The sequence below is a fragment of the Pocillopora damicornis genome, chromosome 4 (genome assembly GCF_964200805.1).
Source record: "Pocillopora damicornis chromosome 4, jaPocDami1.2, whole genome shotgun sequence".
NCBI lineage: Eukaryota > Metazoa > Cnidaria > Anthozoa > Scleractinia > Pocilloporidae > Pocillopora > Pocillopora damicornis.
In genome coordinates, this window is record NC_142673.1 from 21,361,100 (window position 1) to 21,378,838 (window position 17,739).

Sequence of the window (17,739 nt, forward strand, 5' to 3'; positions counted from 1 at the left end):
GGTTGTTCTCTTATTTCAGTGTGAATCCTCGCACGCCTGCCAGTCGCTGGCGCCGCTTGTTGAAACTAAACTCAAACGTTGCTGCATTATTTTAAAACTCAGAAACTACATGGCTCTGTAGTAGTAAAAGAGGGTTTCATTTGCAAGCACTGTAGACTTCAACATGAGAAGAACCTAATAAATCACTCTTTCAGTTTTTATCTCAGTGTATAAATTATTTAGCCAGAACGAAAAAAAAATTAATATACGCATGAGTTGGAGCCGTTCGTGTCTGCGGTGAAATACACGAATGGCTCCAGTCTCTGGTCATCCGCCTAAACTGACTAAATGAGTTTTGTCAGCGGATGACTTTTTCATCGCCGGAATATCGCTGAACGACCTCGCTGAACAAGCTAGACCCTTCTCTTTGTTATGTAAGTAGCCATTTCTTGTTTGACTCATCGGTGTTTTCACATTGATATTTCATTGTTCCGCTTCGAGACACGCGGTTAACAACACTCACGAGCAAGATATAACTTATTACCTTTTACTAATTTTATTATCCAATCACAGGTCGGAGCCATTCCTGTATTAAGTTGCAAGACTGGTACAGTAAAAACCCATAACAAAAACACAGCTCCTGGAGAAAATTCTTCGTAACCGAAGAGCTGCTTTTCGTTTGGCTCTGAAAAATTACCTACGAAATCAACGCCACCGCATCTTTCGGTTACGACAAATACAACGATTTTTGGCACTCGTTGGCATCGCAATTTCTGGACTGACAAGGCTTTGTAGATTTTTTCGTTATCGTTCAGTTTGGGTGAGGGAAAGTAGTTCGGACTGGTGGCAGCGCATTGTTAACCCTTTAACTCCCAAGATCTGATTGTTAATTCTCCCCTGTAGCTACTAGACATTTCCTTGTAAATTAGTTTTGAGAACTTGGTGCTATATCAAGATAGCAGCTTCTACCTGATAAGTTTGAATATTCTCATTACCTGTCTGCTGAAGAATGTATAAATATTGTAGGGAGAAGTTTTATGTTAATCACGTCTGGGAGTTTAAGGGTTAATGGAACATGGACTGAAATTGCGTGGTGGCTTTAATTTTTATTGCCACTGGCCTTTGAAATGGTTTGTAAAACAATGAGAAGAAAATTTTCACGTTTCTCGTCCTGTTCTACCTCAAATCTTCGTCTTTTCTCCTCTTACTCAGCTTCTTGTTTACTTTTTCGTTCTTCAGACTCCAGGAATCGCCTCTCAGTTCGAAACATTTCTCCATAAATCTTTCCATTTTGTCAGCGGATGTTGGGTATCCGCCAGTTTCACTTGCTTTATTCAAATTTGCATAAAATATTTCCCAACATGTTAGTTCTACAACACAATCGTTTTAGAAACTCGCCTTCAATCACAAATAATAATTTTGTTCACTAATAAAAGCATTACCAACACACTATCAAAGCATCGTGTATAAGCAAAACACAAAAAAACAATGTGCACATGCCTAGCACATGTACATGAACATAAAGGTACGTTCGATAAATTGTCTAATTTGCATGACACAATTCTTGTCTCCGTATCTTTCTGTCAATACCTTTAAATATAAATCTCTTGCAAAAACACAAATGTTAAAGCACATAAAGTAAGTTAGATATAAAAACACATATATGATAAAGCGGGTAGAACTTGAAGTTGACATGTGTCGAAGTTACACGGGGCGAAAATGAAACGGAGTGAAACTGACGTAAACTGGATGCTGACTTAGGCTGTTTTCTATTCTTGTCTGCTTTGTTCTTTGGCCTTTGTTCGGGTTCTGCCACTGCCCGTCATCTCGATCGATAATTTATTTTGGTTTCGATTGACTCGAGTAGGCGAGCTTTCTTTTTTTTTCAAGAAATCATTGCTTTGAGACAAAAACTGTTTTCTACAGTAATTTCGGTGTTTTCACATTGAGGGCGAATTGTCTAGAATTTGGAGGCGAATCGTCTGACATTCGTTTACAGAAATCATGGTCCAAACTACCTCACATGATGGTTTCGATGTTGATTATTGTAAACATGTTTCGATCTGGTTTCGCGGGCTAAATCGTCAGGTATGAACATTCTTTTTACTCAAACATGATCGAAACGTGATTAATCTAAATATGATTCGGCCTAGTGTGAACGCAGTCTAAATCGTCAGGTATGAACATTCTTTTTATTCAAACATGATCGAAACATGATCAATCTAAATATGATTCGGCCTAGTAAACGCAACCTAAATCTATTCACGGATCGAGTTCAATTTGAGCAATGTGTAGAAGACGTGTCTTAATTTCCATCCATGAAAGCACAATTTACCTTCAACGTGTTCTTTCTCTTTTCCAAAGTCGTGTCCTCTTGCCGAAGCATCGCTTAGCGGTTGCTCCCCTGTTGTATTTGGAACTTTTCCCTGGCTACGTGGAATATTTTGACCATGATGCAGAGGAGAATGACATTTTGGGCACCATTTAAAAGTACCTTTCAAGTCTGTGAATCCACATTCGGTGCACTGCATTGCTAGAAGCTACAGCCACATGTTACTCATGTCATTGACATTTCAAGATTGCGTCAAACTCTCGAACGACTGCTTCCCGGAAGCAGTTCTCAGAAATGTAACCGAAAGTGTTAGATCAGTTGCTAGGCGCTTGTAGGGCGGCATTTGTCCACACAATATGCATAATGGTGTAAAATAGAATATCTCGCTCAACACAATCTGGAAATCTGGCAATACTTACAAAAAGTTGGAAAAGAAGATAAAAAGGACTCTCTTCTCGAATATACTTACGAGTTTTCAGTTTTAAGAGTGACAGAAAGAGAATATGAAATGATACAAGAGTTACCTCACCACTATTTTTAACTTTTTTTGAAGTAGTAAACAAGTTTGGTTATTTTCGTCCACCTAGATGCACCTTCACTCACAGTTTCGTTCACTGCACTTGAGGATTCTGTTTCTGACATCACCAGTACCAGAACTGTTTGGGCGTTATAGCCGTGAGAGTAAATATGAAGATTGGACAACAAAGACCCGAAATTGAATTATATAGTCATATAGGGGGAGTTGAATCGAAATCACTCCTCTAAGCGCAATTCTCAAGCCTACACGCTTGCCTCCAGACCCCTGCATATCTTAAACGTAGATCGCGAGCCTTGCATCGCATTTAACTCGTCGGTACCTTCTCTGCTACTTGACAACAAGGAAGCGCGGGAGGTACACGAAGGACAAAATGGACGACAAAGTTAACGTTAGACATTGGCAAAATTCTCTTTTTAATCACCTTTAATAAAACAATATTGTTGTTCTTCCTTTTTTGTCTTTCTCATATTTTTTCCACAATCATCTTTGGTCAAACTGTTTCTCGTAGTTGAGAAAACACTGAAGCTCCCTCTCCTCTGTTGTCCCGGAATGAAAAAAATGCGTCAAATATTCACTGGCTTCTTTGATGTTGGGAGGCAATTTTTTCATGATAGGCTGTGATGAATTGTTGTTAAAATTTTCCAAAAGTGTCAACGCCTCATCTTCTCAGTTTTACTTCCTCAAATCATGACCAGGTTTCACTCTGTAAATGTCTTGTACTTTCTAATTTTTTATGAAATTCCTCGGCGTTTGGTCTGTCCATTTTTCCTTCTTTCATAAATATTTCAAGAAGGGCATCAGTAACATCGGTGGGCATTCTTTGAGAGTTTCTGGAAATATAACAGATGTAAACAGGATTTTCATTATTGATATCAAGTAAAAAAAAATCACCAAAAAATAGTGCCAAAAAATTAAATTATTTCCTCAGACTTTACTTCCTAAAAGTTCTATGTGCAGTTTATCCAACAGAATCATGTTACACATGATTTACTTCTTTTATTATTCTTGACCATTTATACCTTCCTCGCACCAAAAGTTCCGCTGCTTGATATTCAGGAATGAAAGACTTAATAAACCTACACCTGAAGGATTTGGCGAGCTACTTTTTCCAATTATTTGGAATTATCCTTTAAAATCTTACTTTCCAAAAAACGTGGCTTGTTTGCGATCTACGTTTCATTTTGTAGTAACAAAAACGTTATTTCAGAGGCTATTCTCGAGGAAAACGTACTGAAAAAGGATTTCTCCCAAAAATTGTATAACTTCCTGTAAAAGTACCATTGTCAAGTCACCTACACTAAAAAAATTCCTTCGTTGAGAGCTCTCTTCGTTAGAAAACTAGCACGTCTGTTTTCAGACCAGGGAATTGAACAAGGAAAATGAATGACATAGTTTTCCATAAACACTGCCAGAATAAATTATCAAGGAAAAACTTCTAAGGTAGCTGAAGTTATCACCCCATTGCAAGTTTCCCCTATCAGATATACCAAGTTCACCCCCACTTTTACGAGTTCACTAACACTAATTTCCTCTCAGTCAAACAATTTTTTTAAGACGAAATAGGATTAACTTTTGAACTTACAATGGGACGAAACCTGAGCAAATCCATTTGAAGAACTTGCAATTTAAGATCAAATTTGTAATTCTCCTTACGGTCAACCATACAATTCTTATAATGTCAGTTCAGAGAATGTAGTATTGGATCAACTAATTATCCCCAAATTGATTAATTTCTTTATTCTGATCACTTATCTGGTTGAAATTGTATTGGTATTGTAAGGAGAAATTTTGTCTTGGTCACTCATGGGATTTAAAGGGAAAAGAGTTAAAGCAAAAGAGCATTTATCATACCCGGCTATGTAAAACCATCCTTGTTTGTTGACCAGAAGATCCCAGACAAGAAAGCTGTGTTCTAGCAACCTGTGCTGGACGTAAATCTTGTCTTCCTGTGCACAGAGACATTTTGAGAGCAAGAAACAATTTCAACAATAAATGCCTTTATGTGTTGATCTCTAACTGGAAAAACAAATAGATATTTTTGTGCTCCCTTTGTTCGGATTCACATTTTTTTTTTCACGTGATTCTTTTTTCTCATTGTTTCTTTGACGGCCTCTAAGTTCTCCGATGCACCGCGCTCTTTAATGAGGGAAAAATTGTGATCTGCGATAAGTGACAACCGTGGCTAAGTCCTTGTACCATAGGGGGGAACAAGATTCCCATCTTAACATACCTGATCTCTCGAAAAAGCAGTAAACAACTGCAAACTTCCATTTTCAACCAAGGGACCCCATTGGTCTTGGAAAAAGAAATCTTTGTTACTATTCCGACAGCCAAAGAACAGCACACAGTCTGCAAGAAGACATCCACATTATACAACTGATAAAGGCCGCTACCTGATTGATACTAAATGACACATAACAAATAACAAAAATAACAATTGTGATTAGTTTTTGTGATTAATAACAAACAAACCATGGGTCAAAACTCGAAGGCGAAAAAACCGCAAAAATATATCAGAACGAAAAATCTACCATTCCTGGAGTGACAACAGTAATTTCAGAGGAACCCAGCCAGATGTCAAAACCTACAATCCTATTACGACTGACTTTGGATAGCTGGTTGTGTTAGTTATATCAGACTCCTTTCGGCGGACGCCAACAACTACAAGCACTCCACGAACGACTTATATGCCAAATAGAATTACATAAATCTACATAGACGGATCGAAACTGACCAATCACATGTGACGGACACTACCCCAGTCTTACAGCCTGAGACATCGTAGAAAATATGTCCAGTTTCCACGAGTCAGACCTACAACATTTGAAAAACCATCTTTTTCGAAACGACAGTTACGGTAACCAACCACAGTTTTTTTTAAGAGATCGTTACCTCAACCAGACGATTAAACGAGATATTAGAAAATTTCAGTTTGATTGCGTTACTAGCCTAGACCACTCATTTCAAGAAGTGAGGGTTTTAGGGACGTGAATAGCTTAAGGCAATATCTCCTCCTGCTGGTGGAACAAACCCTTGCTTACCTCCAGCAGACTGTGACACTCTCTCTTCAATAAGACTTCTAAACGGAGCACAGCCAGTACCTAGAGGAAAAATACAACGCATCAACAGTTTGTTTGTTTAACCACAAAAGCAAGATACCTTAGTTTTAAAGTTATCTGCGTTTACTTTGAATTACCAATGCACAACCTCATTAGGCTTGAAAAAATAAAGTTCCAGGTGTAAATTATCAAGAACGTAACTCGCCCATAAACTGAATCAAAGTATATAACGAAAACACGCAACTACTATTGATGTATAAAAGCATCTCTTTAAGAAGCACGGGCGGTTTTCTCAAAGAAAAATGACCAACCATAGGCACATTTATGAGGTAAACAGAGGTTGTGGGGTATAAACTTTTCTGAAAATAGGCGTCACGATTGTAAAGCGAGGTGTATTCTTAGTATTGTAACGTGTTGGCGTTTAAATACCTCTGCTTGTCTAGAGAAAACTCAGTAATGTTCTACACATAAATAAAACCAAGAAGCACACGTCAATACAAAATCTAAAAAATTTAAGGCAAAGGTCTTTGACCAATCATGTAAAAATACACGTATGATAAAGAAAAAAATTGTGCAACATGTCAAATTACCTGGGCCTACCATGACAATAGGTGAGTCTAAAGCCTTGGGAAATGATATTGTTCCTTTCTTCACCCAAACAGGTACACGACAATCTTTGTTCAAAGGGTCCAGAGAAGCCAGCCATGTGGAGCACAGGCCTCGCCTCGGTTTGACAAGTTTAGTATTGTAGTTTACAACAGCTACCAGTAATTGGACTTCATCTGGATGAGCCTGTCAAGATAGGGTCAAAATTTCTCTAGTAATTCTAGTACTGATCTTAGGCTGAATGCAGAATTACGCGAGAGGTTCCTGAAAATATTTTACTACGAGTTTTCATGAAAAGGAGGAACATATTTGTATCTTATGGTAAGTTTGTAATTTTTGAAAATATTTCCAGAGTTAGTTCTTTCAGGTACGAAGAGGCTGAACTCAAACGTCAGTCTTCGTTTGCGTCTGCTGCTTCCGCTCGTGCTGATACAATGCCCCGGCTTTTTCATATGGCACACAAGACTTAAAGTCTTTATCAATGTCTTTGCAGTGGAGTGGAGTGTAACGAAGGGCAGCTAAAAGATAGTTAGAATATTCATTTTCCCGGATACAGGTCCTCTTACCTTCAAAGAAGAAGCAATAGAAAAAGACCGCGGTTGAATCGGTGGGATCAGGTCAAATAAATATTCGAAGGGGATGTTGGCACTAGCAGATGGAAAGTCTTGAAGAACCTATAGACAGACATTGCACACCTTTCGTCAAACACTATGTCTATTTATCATTAAATACCGTAATGATTCGATTTAGCGCCCGGGGCGCTTATTTACTTCGGTTACCAAAAGGAAGGCGCTTATTAGGGACAGGGCACTTATTCTTTTTAAAAAAAAAAAGGAGAATGTGCCGAATAAAGCTTCGATGTTTATTTGAAAAGGCTCAAGAAACTGGAAAAGGGACTTGTCGTCTCCGGATCCTTCCTGGCTAAAACGAAAAGCCAATTAGTCGCCGCAAATTTTAAGACGAGATCACATAGCAGTTGAGAGACTGAGACGAAGGCCACTGTTTTATTATGAGACTATAAATAAGCAGTTACACGAAGGTGGACCACAGTTGATCTCAATGTACATAAACTACAACAATGATAATACTGAAACGGAATAGGGGCGCTTGATGGCAATTTCAGACAGGAGTATTGACCCTTATTGAAATAAGGGTGCTTACTCAAAAGGGGCGCTTATAAACAAGACCAAATTTGAGAGGGGCTCTTATTAGAGAAGGGGAGCCTATTGGAAAGAGGACCCTAAATCGAATCTTTAAGGTATGATTATTCAACCTGCTGTTTCCTTGAAAATGATGACACGCAGCAGCCTTGTGGTTAGCGCACTGAAAAGTACAAGCCCTGGCCAGTGCTACTGTGTTCTTTGAAGGACCTTTTCCTTCCACAGTGCCACTCTCTTGCCAAGAGTATAAATGGGTAGTTTAAAGTTTCAGAGAAATTGCTGGGCTCAATGGACCAGCATCCCGCTCAAGTTGAATAGAAATACCCCTAGTGACTACATGTTCCAGAAACTGGGAATAAAAGATCCCCAGAGTCGTAATTTTACCGGTATACAAATCTTTTTCCGTTGCAAGTCTTAAAAATGTGACAAAAAAATTTTTTTTTTCAGGTCCAATTTACAATACTCGTTTCAGTAGTGTTCTTAGCTGCGAGGATCCCTTAATTTCATCTCTCCACCGCAGTGCAAATATATGAATTTTCATATATCTAAAATCATCATTCACTTGGATGTTTATATCTACCCAATTCATTGACCTGCTCCCAGTTGGCTTGTTAGCTCAATTGGTAGAGCGCTGCACCGGTATCGCAGAGGTCATGGGTTCAAATCCCGTACGGGCCCAAAATTTTTTTCAGGTCCAATTTACAACTACTCGTTTCAGTAGTGTTCTTAGCTGCGAGGATCCCTTAATTTCAAAATCACCTCTGTTAAACAAATTGATCACCTTGCTCTCACCAAGATGGTGAGTGCTTCAGAAACTTAATTCACCTTGCTTCAGAATAACAAAATCAAATTTACCTCCAATGTGGTCCTTTTCTGTCTGTAGCAATATGAATAAAGTTCCTCCTGAAAGCACAAGTCATTCGCGTGAAAATAAGCGATAAACTGGCATATCTAGGAGTTTAACTGAAAGAGCGGTAAAGTAGACCCTTCGTCACAATAACTACCAAAAATAATCAACAGCAATTGAGATACTTGTAGTTCAAGAAGTATGAACCAGAAATTTCAACTCAATACAACTGCAATTCTCAGAGAAGAGAATGCCTGAAACTGTTCCTATTTAGAAACAATTGTGTAAAGGGGATATATGTAACCGTAGGGCATGGAATGAATCCATGGGTTGTATGGGATGGAATGTACTTGAGGAATCTTCTGTCACTTTTCAATCACATTTTGGCGAGATATTATGAGGAACTGATACTTTCTTTCTCAGAATGACAAGTTTTTTTTAAAACCTTGTGCATGTCAAATGGAAAACACTGAAGCCTCAAAGGCTTTTCCTAAGCAAGTGTTTCTGCACAATTGGTTCTCTAAATCTAAGATGGCACAATCGGAGTGAACTTTGAAGGCTTAATATTGTGGCCTGCATGCAGAAAACTCTTCATTTGCACATGAGTGCTGACTCAAATTCAGCCATCATTTTATACCAATGCTGATTATCATAAGTAGATTTGCTTTTCAAGTTAAAGTTAGACCACAAAATTTATTTATACCTGTCCCTCTGCAGAGCAAAACTCTTGAAGTTTTTCCTTTTCCAGCTCTGAACTTGTGAAGTGGGAAAGAAGCTCAAAGAAGTATCTTCTTGGTACACCTTGAATGTCTAGATAATGTTCCACAAGGTGCTTAATGGAGCAAGGCTGAGGAAGCTGGTGTGGAACAGGGAGATCTGTCACATTAAATCATGTGGTTCAACATTTAATCATGGTGGAAAGGCACAAGCTGTTTGAAAACAGATTTTTCTTAAAGGGGCTTTGTAAGGAATTTCCTAACTAAGCATTAAATACAAACTGTACAGCAAGATGCCAAAAAATTACCACATCCCACAGAAGGATCCTGAATTTTCCATGCCACATGCTGAACTAATATGACCAAAAAAACTCTGGCATTGTAATAACATTCTAAAATCCAATCACTTCAGCAGATGAGTGCATCTTTTAAATGACAGCTATCAGTTCTACAAACCACTAACCTGGATCATTCTGCTCAAGATGGAACATTTTTTCGGGTTCTAGTGATAAAAGATTCATAAATTCTTGTACAACATCAGGCAAATTACTTGGCTGCACCATAAGAACGTCACCTGGAGAGTGGCTAAAGAAGAGCACCAACAAAAACAAATTGACGTTTTACAATGAAATAATAGCAATCTCCTCACCTCACAGCCAAATAAATAATATCAAATTAGTGGAATTAGTGGATATTTGTGCGGTGTGTGTTAAGTATCTATTATTTATACAAACATGACAAGCTTGTTTACAACTGGCATTTTTTGGTTAAGAAGAAGGTAACTGATGGATCACTGAAAATTACAGTATCTCAGACAATCTTCATGGCCTCTAAAATAGTCTCTCATTAAGCCTGTGTAGCCCCAATAAAACATCTTAAGATGACATGAAAGTTACAGTGTAAGTCTTGCAAGAATTCTACCAGTATGGAAATGGAACAAAAAATTACTAGAAATATTTCTGTGCAGTCCAGCAGTCAGCTTTAAAAACTAATTTTGCTCATATGGAGACAATATGTTCAATTCAAGAAAACAGACCATGCTAGAGGATTAACCAGCTGTTGGTAAGGTCAAGATGTGTAGTAGGGTAGAACAATGTGTCATGTGGGCTTCACATCTTTTCCATCAAACTAAAGATAACTCAGGTCTCCAAATATTTTTTCCAAAAGAATTCCTATCTGTGTTCATTAAGAAAAGAATTTTGTTTACAATTATTCCTCCCAACATTGAAGCATTTTAAGCAAATTATTCGATACCAAATTATAAGAGCAAAATATGGAAAAAAAATTGTATAAAAGATGGTAAGAGAGTTTCTTTTGAGATCTTGGATGTGTAAGAGTCAAATAAAGAAAGACATAAAATTAATCAAATTTATCTGATTTAAATTCGACCTGAAACCATGACTTTTCAATAAATTAAATTTAAGCAGTGTTAGTACCTTATTCCAGAACCCTTGATATCAAATTGCACCAGTCTTACATCTTGCCAGTGATCTGGTGAAGTCACACGGTTGTTTGATATTAGCTGTGCATTGAAAGGATGTCTTCTGCTTGGACTGGAATCTGACATAACTGCTTGGATAAAGACATTGGAAAAGAGACCAAGAGTTTTTGAATCAAAGTATGAATCACTATTGAACCATAACTGCAACATTTTTACTTCTCTCAGCTTACCTCCATTTTCTATCAAAGAGCTTTCACATGCTTTGTTTGTGTCCTCTGTTACATGATTACTGGTATCAACAAAGATCACCTTGAATCTTGAGTGAGGCCTGTTTAAAGAGCAAATCAATAAAATTCTTAAATTCAGTGCACCTTTATGTGTTCACTACATCTGTCCAATTTCCTGTTATTTTCTTATGCATATTGGATGACAACATAATGTTTATGAAGACAACAAGAGGTTTTTTTTTCCGGGCATGAAATCAAGAACATTCAAATATAATATTGTACCTTTTGTTGCACTTTGTGCTGTCCTTTCTACCAAAGTAATGTCTCCCAGGAAAAACAGTCTTGTTTAAAGCTAATTCAGTGTTTAATTTTCATGATCTCTTTAATCATACTGACGACAAAAATTCACAAGAAGATAGGGATTGATCCTAGTCTGGAACAGACATTGCCACTTTACCTAACATTAGCACTGATGATATCCTTTCCAGCTGGCAGAGGATGTATTCTAAGCATTTTTTCCCACAGCTGCTTCAACCACGGATCAACAACTGCATCTGGCCTAAGTCAAAAGAAAAAGAAACTTGATTCTTTACTTTCCTACCATAAGTGCACTTGTCTTATAGGATGCACTGACTGATGTATTTTTTAACTCAATATTCAAGGATACCAGTAGTGTCCTTAGTCTGGTTCAATTTAATCCTTCTATTCAGGACATATGATTTATAATAAACAACTACCATGAGCAAGTTACAACTGACAAATATTGCATGCTAAGACCTCCAAGGGAGGACAGAGAGGTGGATTTTTTTTTCAAAGGAGGCGGCATTGTTGACCCCATACTTTTAGGTTCCATTCAATTAAGATATTCTTGTTGTATTATCCCCTACTCTATAAATAGACATAAGTACTTGTTGATCCAACCTAAGTTGACAAACAGACACGAGTTGATTCGGAAGAAAAGATTCACAACTTGCTAATCCCAAACTTGGAACATACCCAAGATCATGCTGGTCATCTGCTAGGCCAACCCTTTGCAGTTCTCTACCACCCAACTGGATCAGTCTTTTATTTAGCTTCTTGGCAATAAAGTTAAATCTGTAAAATAAAAATAAATCAAAAATTACTTTAATCAGAGTAGACTGATGATGAATTACTTAAGATTTATAGTATCCATTATTTATCATCAAGACAGAATCAAAATTCTGATAATCTGACTTTCACAAAATCCTTATCTTGAGATATTTCCCAGCCACCTTAACCCATTAAATCCCACATCAAATTTGTAATTTTCCTTACTGTCAACAATACAAATCTTACAATATTAGTTCAGATAATTTAGTATTGGATCAACTTATGATCCCCTAATTGATATTTTTTTTTATTCTCATCACTTATCTGGTTGATATTGTATTGATACTGCATGGAGAAATTCTGTCTTGGTTACTCATGCGAGTTAAAGGGTTAAATCATATCTTTCATTCCCATCACCATCTAAACCTACTTTGGATATGATGAATCTCCTAAGCCTAGGACTGCAAATGACAACCCAGATAGCGAATTAACAGGAAGGTTTCTTCTGAGGATAAATCTCCAAAATTTCTATAAAAGATCAAACAACATGTTGTTATTGTTGTTTTATTTTGATTTTTTATTTTCTTGTTAATCAAGTACCACTATAACTATTTCATTTTACTGAAGAATAAATTTTGAAGTTCTCCCACTTTATAGATGGAAGATAATCATGATTAGCTTCTCTTGTGATCTAACAAGCTGGAAAATCAGAGTAAAAGAGTTAGGAGCACTTTTTAAAAATTATTATTTAATATTTTTGAAGTTATAGAGCAAAGCTCAATCAGTAAGAACTAGGCTTTTTTTACTCTGCAATGCAGCGACAAGATCAAGAGAGGGTTGCTCAGAATTAAAAAAAGATATATTTATAACAGTGGTTTTTTTTTCAAGCCTTATAAAAGCAATTCTACTCCATTAAAATTCGACTCATTAACGAATCACTAACGATTGGAGAGAAAGTTAAGGAAAAATTTATTAAGACTCTTAAATAAAAATAACTCAAAATTAATCAATGAACATTTTGCCATAGAATAAAAAGTATAGCTGTAACAACCTTCATATTATCAGGTTCATCTCCTTGACCTGTTGTTGCACATACAAATATCGCAAGCTCTTCTTCAATCAGCTTCATCTGAAAAAGTATGCAAGTCATTATAATACCTACCATGTACTTACGTAACAAAATATCTTAACATAACTATAGACATCTGATGATAGGCATACCACATTGTAATCGTCTAGAGCCAAAACACTCGATGACAAGTATCTTCTTTTTGCTTCTCGACCGATTCTTTCAGCAACTTCTTGGGCAGTCCCAGTTTGAGAGCCATACAGCACAGAGAGCCTTCTTCCTCCTGCCCTCGTCATTTCGTCCGCCATTACAGAGAACTTTATTGAAAAATACCTCTGACCCGAAAACACTGCAGGCCGGGATTATTCATTTCACTATTACGTGACTATTCCAGCTGACGACGGTCACGCAATACCACCAAAGTATATTTGTGTGGTCAATGCTTTTAAAAAATTGCTTGATTTTTTATTTAGCGAAGTAAACTGTTAACACTTCGGGATTTATAACAAGATTGCTTACTGGAACCACGAATGATTTGTTTTTACATAAGCCATCAAAGCCATTTCACCGCTGACCACTCATATTTCCGACTATTTTTCTTCCCCGTCTTGTTACCAAAGTAGCGCCGCTTGGATAGAACAGCGAAGACATGGCATCCAATCTCGATTTTGCCGAGGATATCGAGGAAGCCAAAGTATACATGGCAAAGAAAAATGTTTTCCAATTGTTCGAGGTGAGGAATATCTTCCATTCGTCTTGTTTTTAGAGGGGAGATTTGTTGATCGTTCGCTGAAAGAATGTAAATGACATCGGATCACTCGAGTTCTTATCTGAAACAAGAGAGGCGTTTTTTCAGTCAACATCCAACAGGAAATCTGTTCACTTTGGGACAGTACCACCACGCATATAGAAAATCATTCCTTAGTTCTATCTGAAACATTTTCGCTTTAAGCTGTTTGACTAAACAATTACTTGCGATGTTAATTAATTCAGTTTCGTAGTTACACGGACATCATAATTGCACGATTGCGACAATAAGAAAACCAAGAACTAACATGTTCCTATGCAGATCAAAATCATATTTAAAACTTATTTTCTTTCGAACCTCTCCCATATGTATTAAAGCTTTCCCTCCGGAGTAAAATGGCTCATAATTCTGTCATATACCGACAAAGTTTCACATTTCGAGGTCACCAAGGTATTGCCGGTAAACCAATCAGGATAACAACAAAACACATTACGTTATGATTTTTTGACGACTGGTGGTTTTACCCTTCAGTTTCATAGTTTAAATCATGCAATGGCAATGTCCTTTCTCTTGGATATCATTATTTAATGTGGGGTATTTGTAAAATGGCACAGCGATAGAATTAAGTAACTGTGCGCAATGTCCTTGGTTACGTATTCAATGATTTGATATATACCGTATTTATTCGATTAAATGCAGCGGCGTTTATTACATTTTTCATGATTCGAGTGCGACGTTTACTAAAAAACCAATTATTATTTGTAAACAATACTAGGGTAGCTTATCATTTTAATTAAAAAAAAAAACACCGAAACATGTTTTAGTGCTTCTCTGAAAAGTCATTTGTTATATTCTTCTCAATTTCACAATTTGCATGTTTGTATTACTGCAATACATAAAGTGAATAAAAATTTTAAGTCGGGTATGCTTTCTCGACATCAGAACTGGTACATTCAAAAGGATTTGTGCCTGGTTCACTCAAAATCTCCAACTGCAATCGAAGCAATGATCACCATGTGCTTTTTTAGTCTATTATTCGAATAAACACCGCATGATGATGCGGCGTTTATTCGAGGGCGGCGTTTAATCGATTAAATACGGTAAATAAGATTTGCTTGTGACCAAAAGATAACCAGGAGTTTTAACGCAATTTGCATATGTTTGACTAGACTCAATTTTTTGGCCACTTATATCCAGTGTTAGTGGATATAAGGTCCAAACTTTAAAAGAAGAAAAGGCTTGACGAAGTAACCGATTTGTATTATCAGGAAGGCGGGGGGACATATTGGTTATATTCAGTTTGATCTTGACATACCAACTGATGATGTCAACAAAGCTCTTGACTGACGATTCCTAGCTCCTTAGGAAATATTTCAAACCTTGTCAGTCACTATGTACCCTATTTTGAGTTTCCTTACGATTTTTAACTGCTGATAGGTGATAAAGATGAAAATTCAATATTCGCTGATATAAATGGTCTTATTACGTTATATAAAACAAACATTTTGGTACACTGCTCGAGTTAGTGTCCTCAAGGGATTCTCTTCGCAACTGACCCAATCCTGCCAATCCGTAATCTTAAACTTCGAAAGGCTGCGGTTGCCCGGGATCTGGGGTACATGCAACACAGGTGAGGATTGCTCTAGAGGACTCCCTTCTCATGTTTCATAAACCCCATACATCCCTATCAATGATAAAAAAACAACTTGAACAATGTTCAATTATTTGTCTCAGAAAATTTAGCTTTTTGTCTTCCCCCTTCGATGTTGCCGTGGGGGAAGGGAGGGGGGGGGGATGGAAATAACCTGTGTAGCTGGCCGTCGTTAGATCGAGTGCGCTGGAAACGAGCGGCGAAATCTCCTGAGGTTTTAAACGTTAAAACAGGAGAAACCGCTCAAAGCTCAGCCGTTCGCTTTGGCGGCACCGCAGCCTTCATTTCCATCGAGGACTCGTAAAAACAGTTAGCTAACCCGACCAAGTGCCAAGTGCAAGTGGGTAACTGGTGACGACCTAACATCTTCTTTACATCCCTCCCATAGTTGCTTCATGTGATAAGTCCCGGATTAGGGTACCGGGGATGGACTTAACTTTAACTATCTTCCACCTGTGGAACAAGGGGCATATACAGACGGCAAATAATGCTGAAACACCGAGAAAAATATAATAGCCATACAGTAAGATTCCCTTGAGCTGGTACGCTTTTAACCAAGAATCTTTGGGGGATGACGTTTGATGTAAATTTTCTCGTTTCAGAGCCTTTTGACCGCAGTTGTTCACAATCGACCCGAAAACCCGGTAGAGTTTCTTCAGGAATGCCTAGCAATTGCCAAACAAAACAAAGACCTCAGATGGAATTCATTTCTTGAAGTGCAGAGCAGAACCAATAAGAGCTCACAGACAATAGGACAGTTTGATAAGGTGTTTGATACAGAAGTTGAAACGAAGTCTAGTGGCTGAACAAGAAAGATAGAAAAAGACGCTGAAAGTTACCTATTTATTTCTTTTTACTATGAGAAAAAAATATAGAGAAATCAATTATATTGAAAACACAGCGTTATTCAGGTTTTGAATCATGTGTCAGTGTTCCAAAAATCTGATCAGGTCACCAGCCTTGACCTTAGTAAATAGTATTTTACGTTTGATGTTTTTTATGAATCAGAATATGTTTTATATTCTGCAGAGCCTGCAGGCAGGTTAGTGAGATCCGCTCTTTGTCAAGAACAGTGTGTTATTATTTAGAATGTAAAACAACTTTTACACTCGTAAATGCCAGAAACATTCGTGTGTGACGAGATCGGATATCAGTTGTTTAAAGTGATGACACTTCTTTGCTCTTAGTTGGAAGTGAGCGTTAGCAGGATGAGAAATTTTTATCGAAAACCTGAAAAGGCGATGTTGTGTTCTTAATGTATTTGTTACGCTTGTGGTATCAGATCATTTTAGATGGGTGTTTTTTTTTTGTTGTTGTTACTGAATGGCGCACAACACTAGAGAGATTGACCGCTGCAAAAACAGATACAGAGTTCACAGAGGAAAAAATGGGACATGGACGTGAACTCTTTTTTTTCTGTGCAATGTACCTGCTCCGAACCGTTTCTCAAAAAGATTATAAGTGTGACTAGTTATTATTGCTGACTTTGTAAATACCTATAAAATGATAATTGTATAAACCGGTTCCATTTAAAGAGATTGTTTTTTATTAATGCTTTTTATTAAAGAAATTTTTTGAGGTGATTTGGTTTCACTGCTTTTTTTTTATCCAACGCCTTGAGAAAGGCAGAAATGAGACTAATCAGAGGATTGTGGATGTCGCTGAGACCTGAAGGGAGAGCAAGCAGAGGACGACAGACAGGACAACTCAAATGTAAGGGTGCTAACTGACTAGGGTTACCGGTCACCTCGCCACCAAGCAGACTCGCCAACAGCGAACTCGCCACCAAGGAACGATCTCGCCACCAACGTACTCGCCACCAAGCGAAGTCTTCTCGCCACCAACCACCAATAAAGAGATAAACTACAATAAAGTAGTCGAGGAGAGTAGGATGTTCGAACGAGCACAATTCAAATCGGCCGATACGTTTGTGCGCTTGTCTGTATTTAAATTATGACCTTCAGCGACGTGTTAGATGTGTTCCGTTCCTAACTCATTGACATCGAAACGTATCGTGTTTGTCTTTTGCACGTAAGCGAGGAGAAATTGCAAAACTCGATGCGAGGAATAAAAACTTACTTGAGAGAAAATGAAACTTCATGGGAAGAAATAAGTGATGAAATGAAACTCGATAGCAGTTGTATTAAAACTAAATGCGAACGAACAACATACGTTTATAAAGTTTGAGTACAGGCAAGCGAACAAACTTATCGGTTTCGAACGTGCTTTCGACAACATACGTTTATAAAGTTTGAGTACAGGCAAGCGAACAAACTTATCGGTTTCGAACGTGCT

The 17,739-nt window shown here is 37.6% G+C and overlaps 3 protein-coding genes across 7 annotated transcripts in view; 1 reads left to right on the forward strand and 2 right to left on the reverse strand.

The window, feature by feature from the left end:
* LOC113671674 (E3 ubiquitin-protein ligase rnf213-alpha) overlaps positions 1-2,566 on the reverse strand; it is a 53,446-nt gene extending 50,880 nt beyond the window's left edge. Inside the window, exon 1 of the mRNA XM_089202483.1 lies at positions 2,315-2,566. Coding sequence (XP_089058609.1) covers positions 2,315-2,510 — 196 coding nt within the window. The 5' untranslated portion in view covers positions 2,511-2,566. The remainder of the gene's footprint in view (positions 1-2,314) is intronic.
* A 675-nt stretch (positions 2,567-3,241) lies between these two features.
* Positions 3,242-13,386, reverse strand: LOC113671686 (NADPH-dependent diflavin oxidoreductase 1). Of its 5 annotated transcripts, none has more exons than XR_016185475.1 (17): positions 13,198-13,386; positions 13,028-13,105; positions 12,407-12,504; positions 11,902-12,000; positions 11,363-11,464; positions 10,909-11,006; positions 10,674-10,809; positions 9,701-9,822; positions 9,225-9,397; positions 8,530-8,577; positions 7,081-7,188; positions 6,499-6,700; positions 5,891-5,950; positions 5,584-5,663; positions 5,080-5,198; positions 4,701-4,795; positions 3,242-3,679 (listed from the first exon to the last, which is right to left on the reverse strand). XR_016185475.1 is itself a non-coding variant. In XM_089202489.1 (16 exons), exons 1-16 carry the CDS (start codon positions 13,351-13,353, stop codon positions 3,535-3,537), a joined length of 1,836 nt encoding a protein of 611 aa, XP_089058615.1. In that variant the 5' UTR covers positions 13,354-13,382; the 3' UTR covers positions 3,242-3,534. The 5 variants fall into 5 exon arrangements, 3 of the variants coding, with proteins under 3 accessions (XP_089058615.1, XP_089058614.1, XP_089058616.1); XR_016185476.1 differs by having other exon boundaries at positions 10,674-10,806; positions 13,198-13,385; XM_089202489.1 differs by lacking the exon at positions 5,584-5,663 and having other exon boundaries at positions 10,674-10,806; positions 13,198-13,382.
* A 65-nt stretch (positions 13,387-13,451) lies between these two features.
* On the forward strand, positions 13,452-17,027 carry LOC113671695 (adenylate kinase isoenzyme 5). The gene is made up of 2 exons (XM_027187947.2): positions 13,452-13,778; positions 16,047-17,027. Exons 1-2 carry the CDS (start codon positions 13,695-13,697, stop codon positions 16,248-16,250), a joined length of 288 nt encoding a protein of 95 aa, XP_027043748.1. The 5' UTR covers positions 13,452-13,694; the 3' UTR covers positions 16,251-17,027.
* Positions 17,028-17,739: the final 712 nt, after the last annotated feature.

Coding starts and splice junctions, on each gene's coding strand:
- LOC113671695 (XM_027187947.2), top strand. CDS start 13,695: ATGGCATCCAATCTCGATTTTGCCGAGGATATCGAGGAAGCCAAAGTA. Junction 13,779..16,046: donor ATGTTTTCCAATTGTTCGAG/GTGAGGAATATC, acceptor TTCTCGTTTCAG/AGCCTTTTGACCGCAGTTGT.
- LOC113671686 (XM_089202488.1), bottom strand. CDS start 13,353: ATGGCGGACGAAATGACGAGGGCAGGAGGAAGAAGGCTCTCTGTGCTG. Junction 7,189..8,529: donor AGAAAAGGACCACATTGGAG/GTAAATTTGATT, acceptor GTCTGTCTATAG/GTTCTTCAAGACTTTCCATC. Junction 5,951..6,498: donor TATTGTCATGGTAGGCCCAG/GTAATTTGACAT, acceptor TTTTTCCTCTAG/GTACTGGCTGTGCTCCGTTT.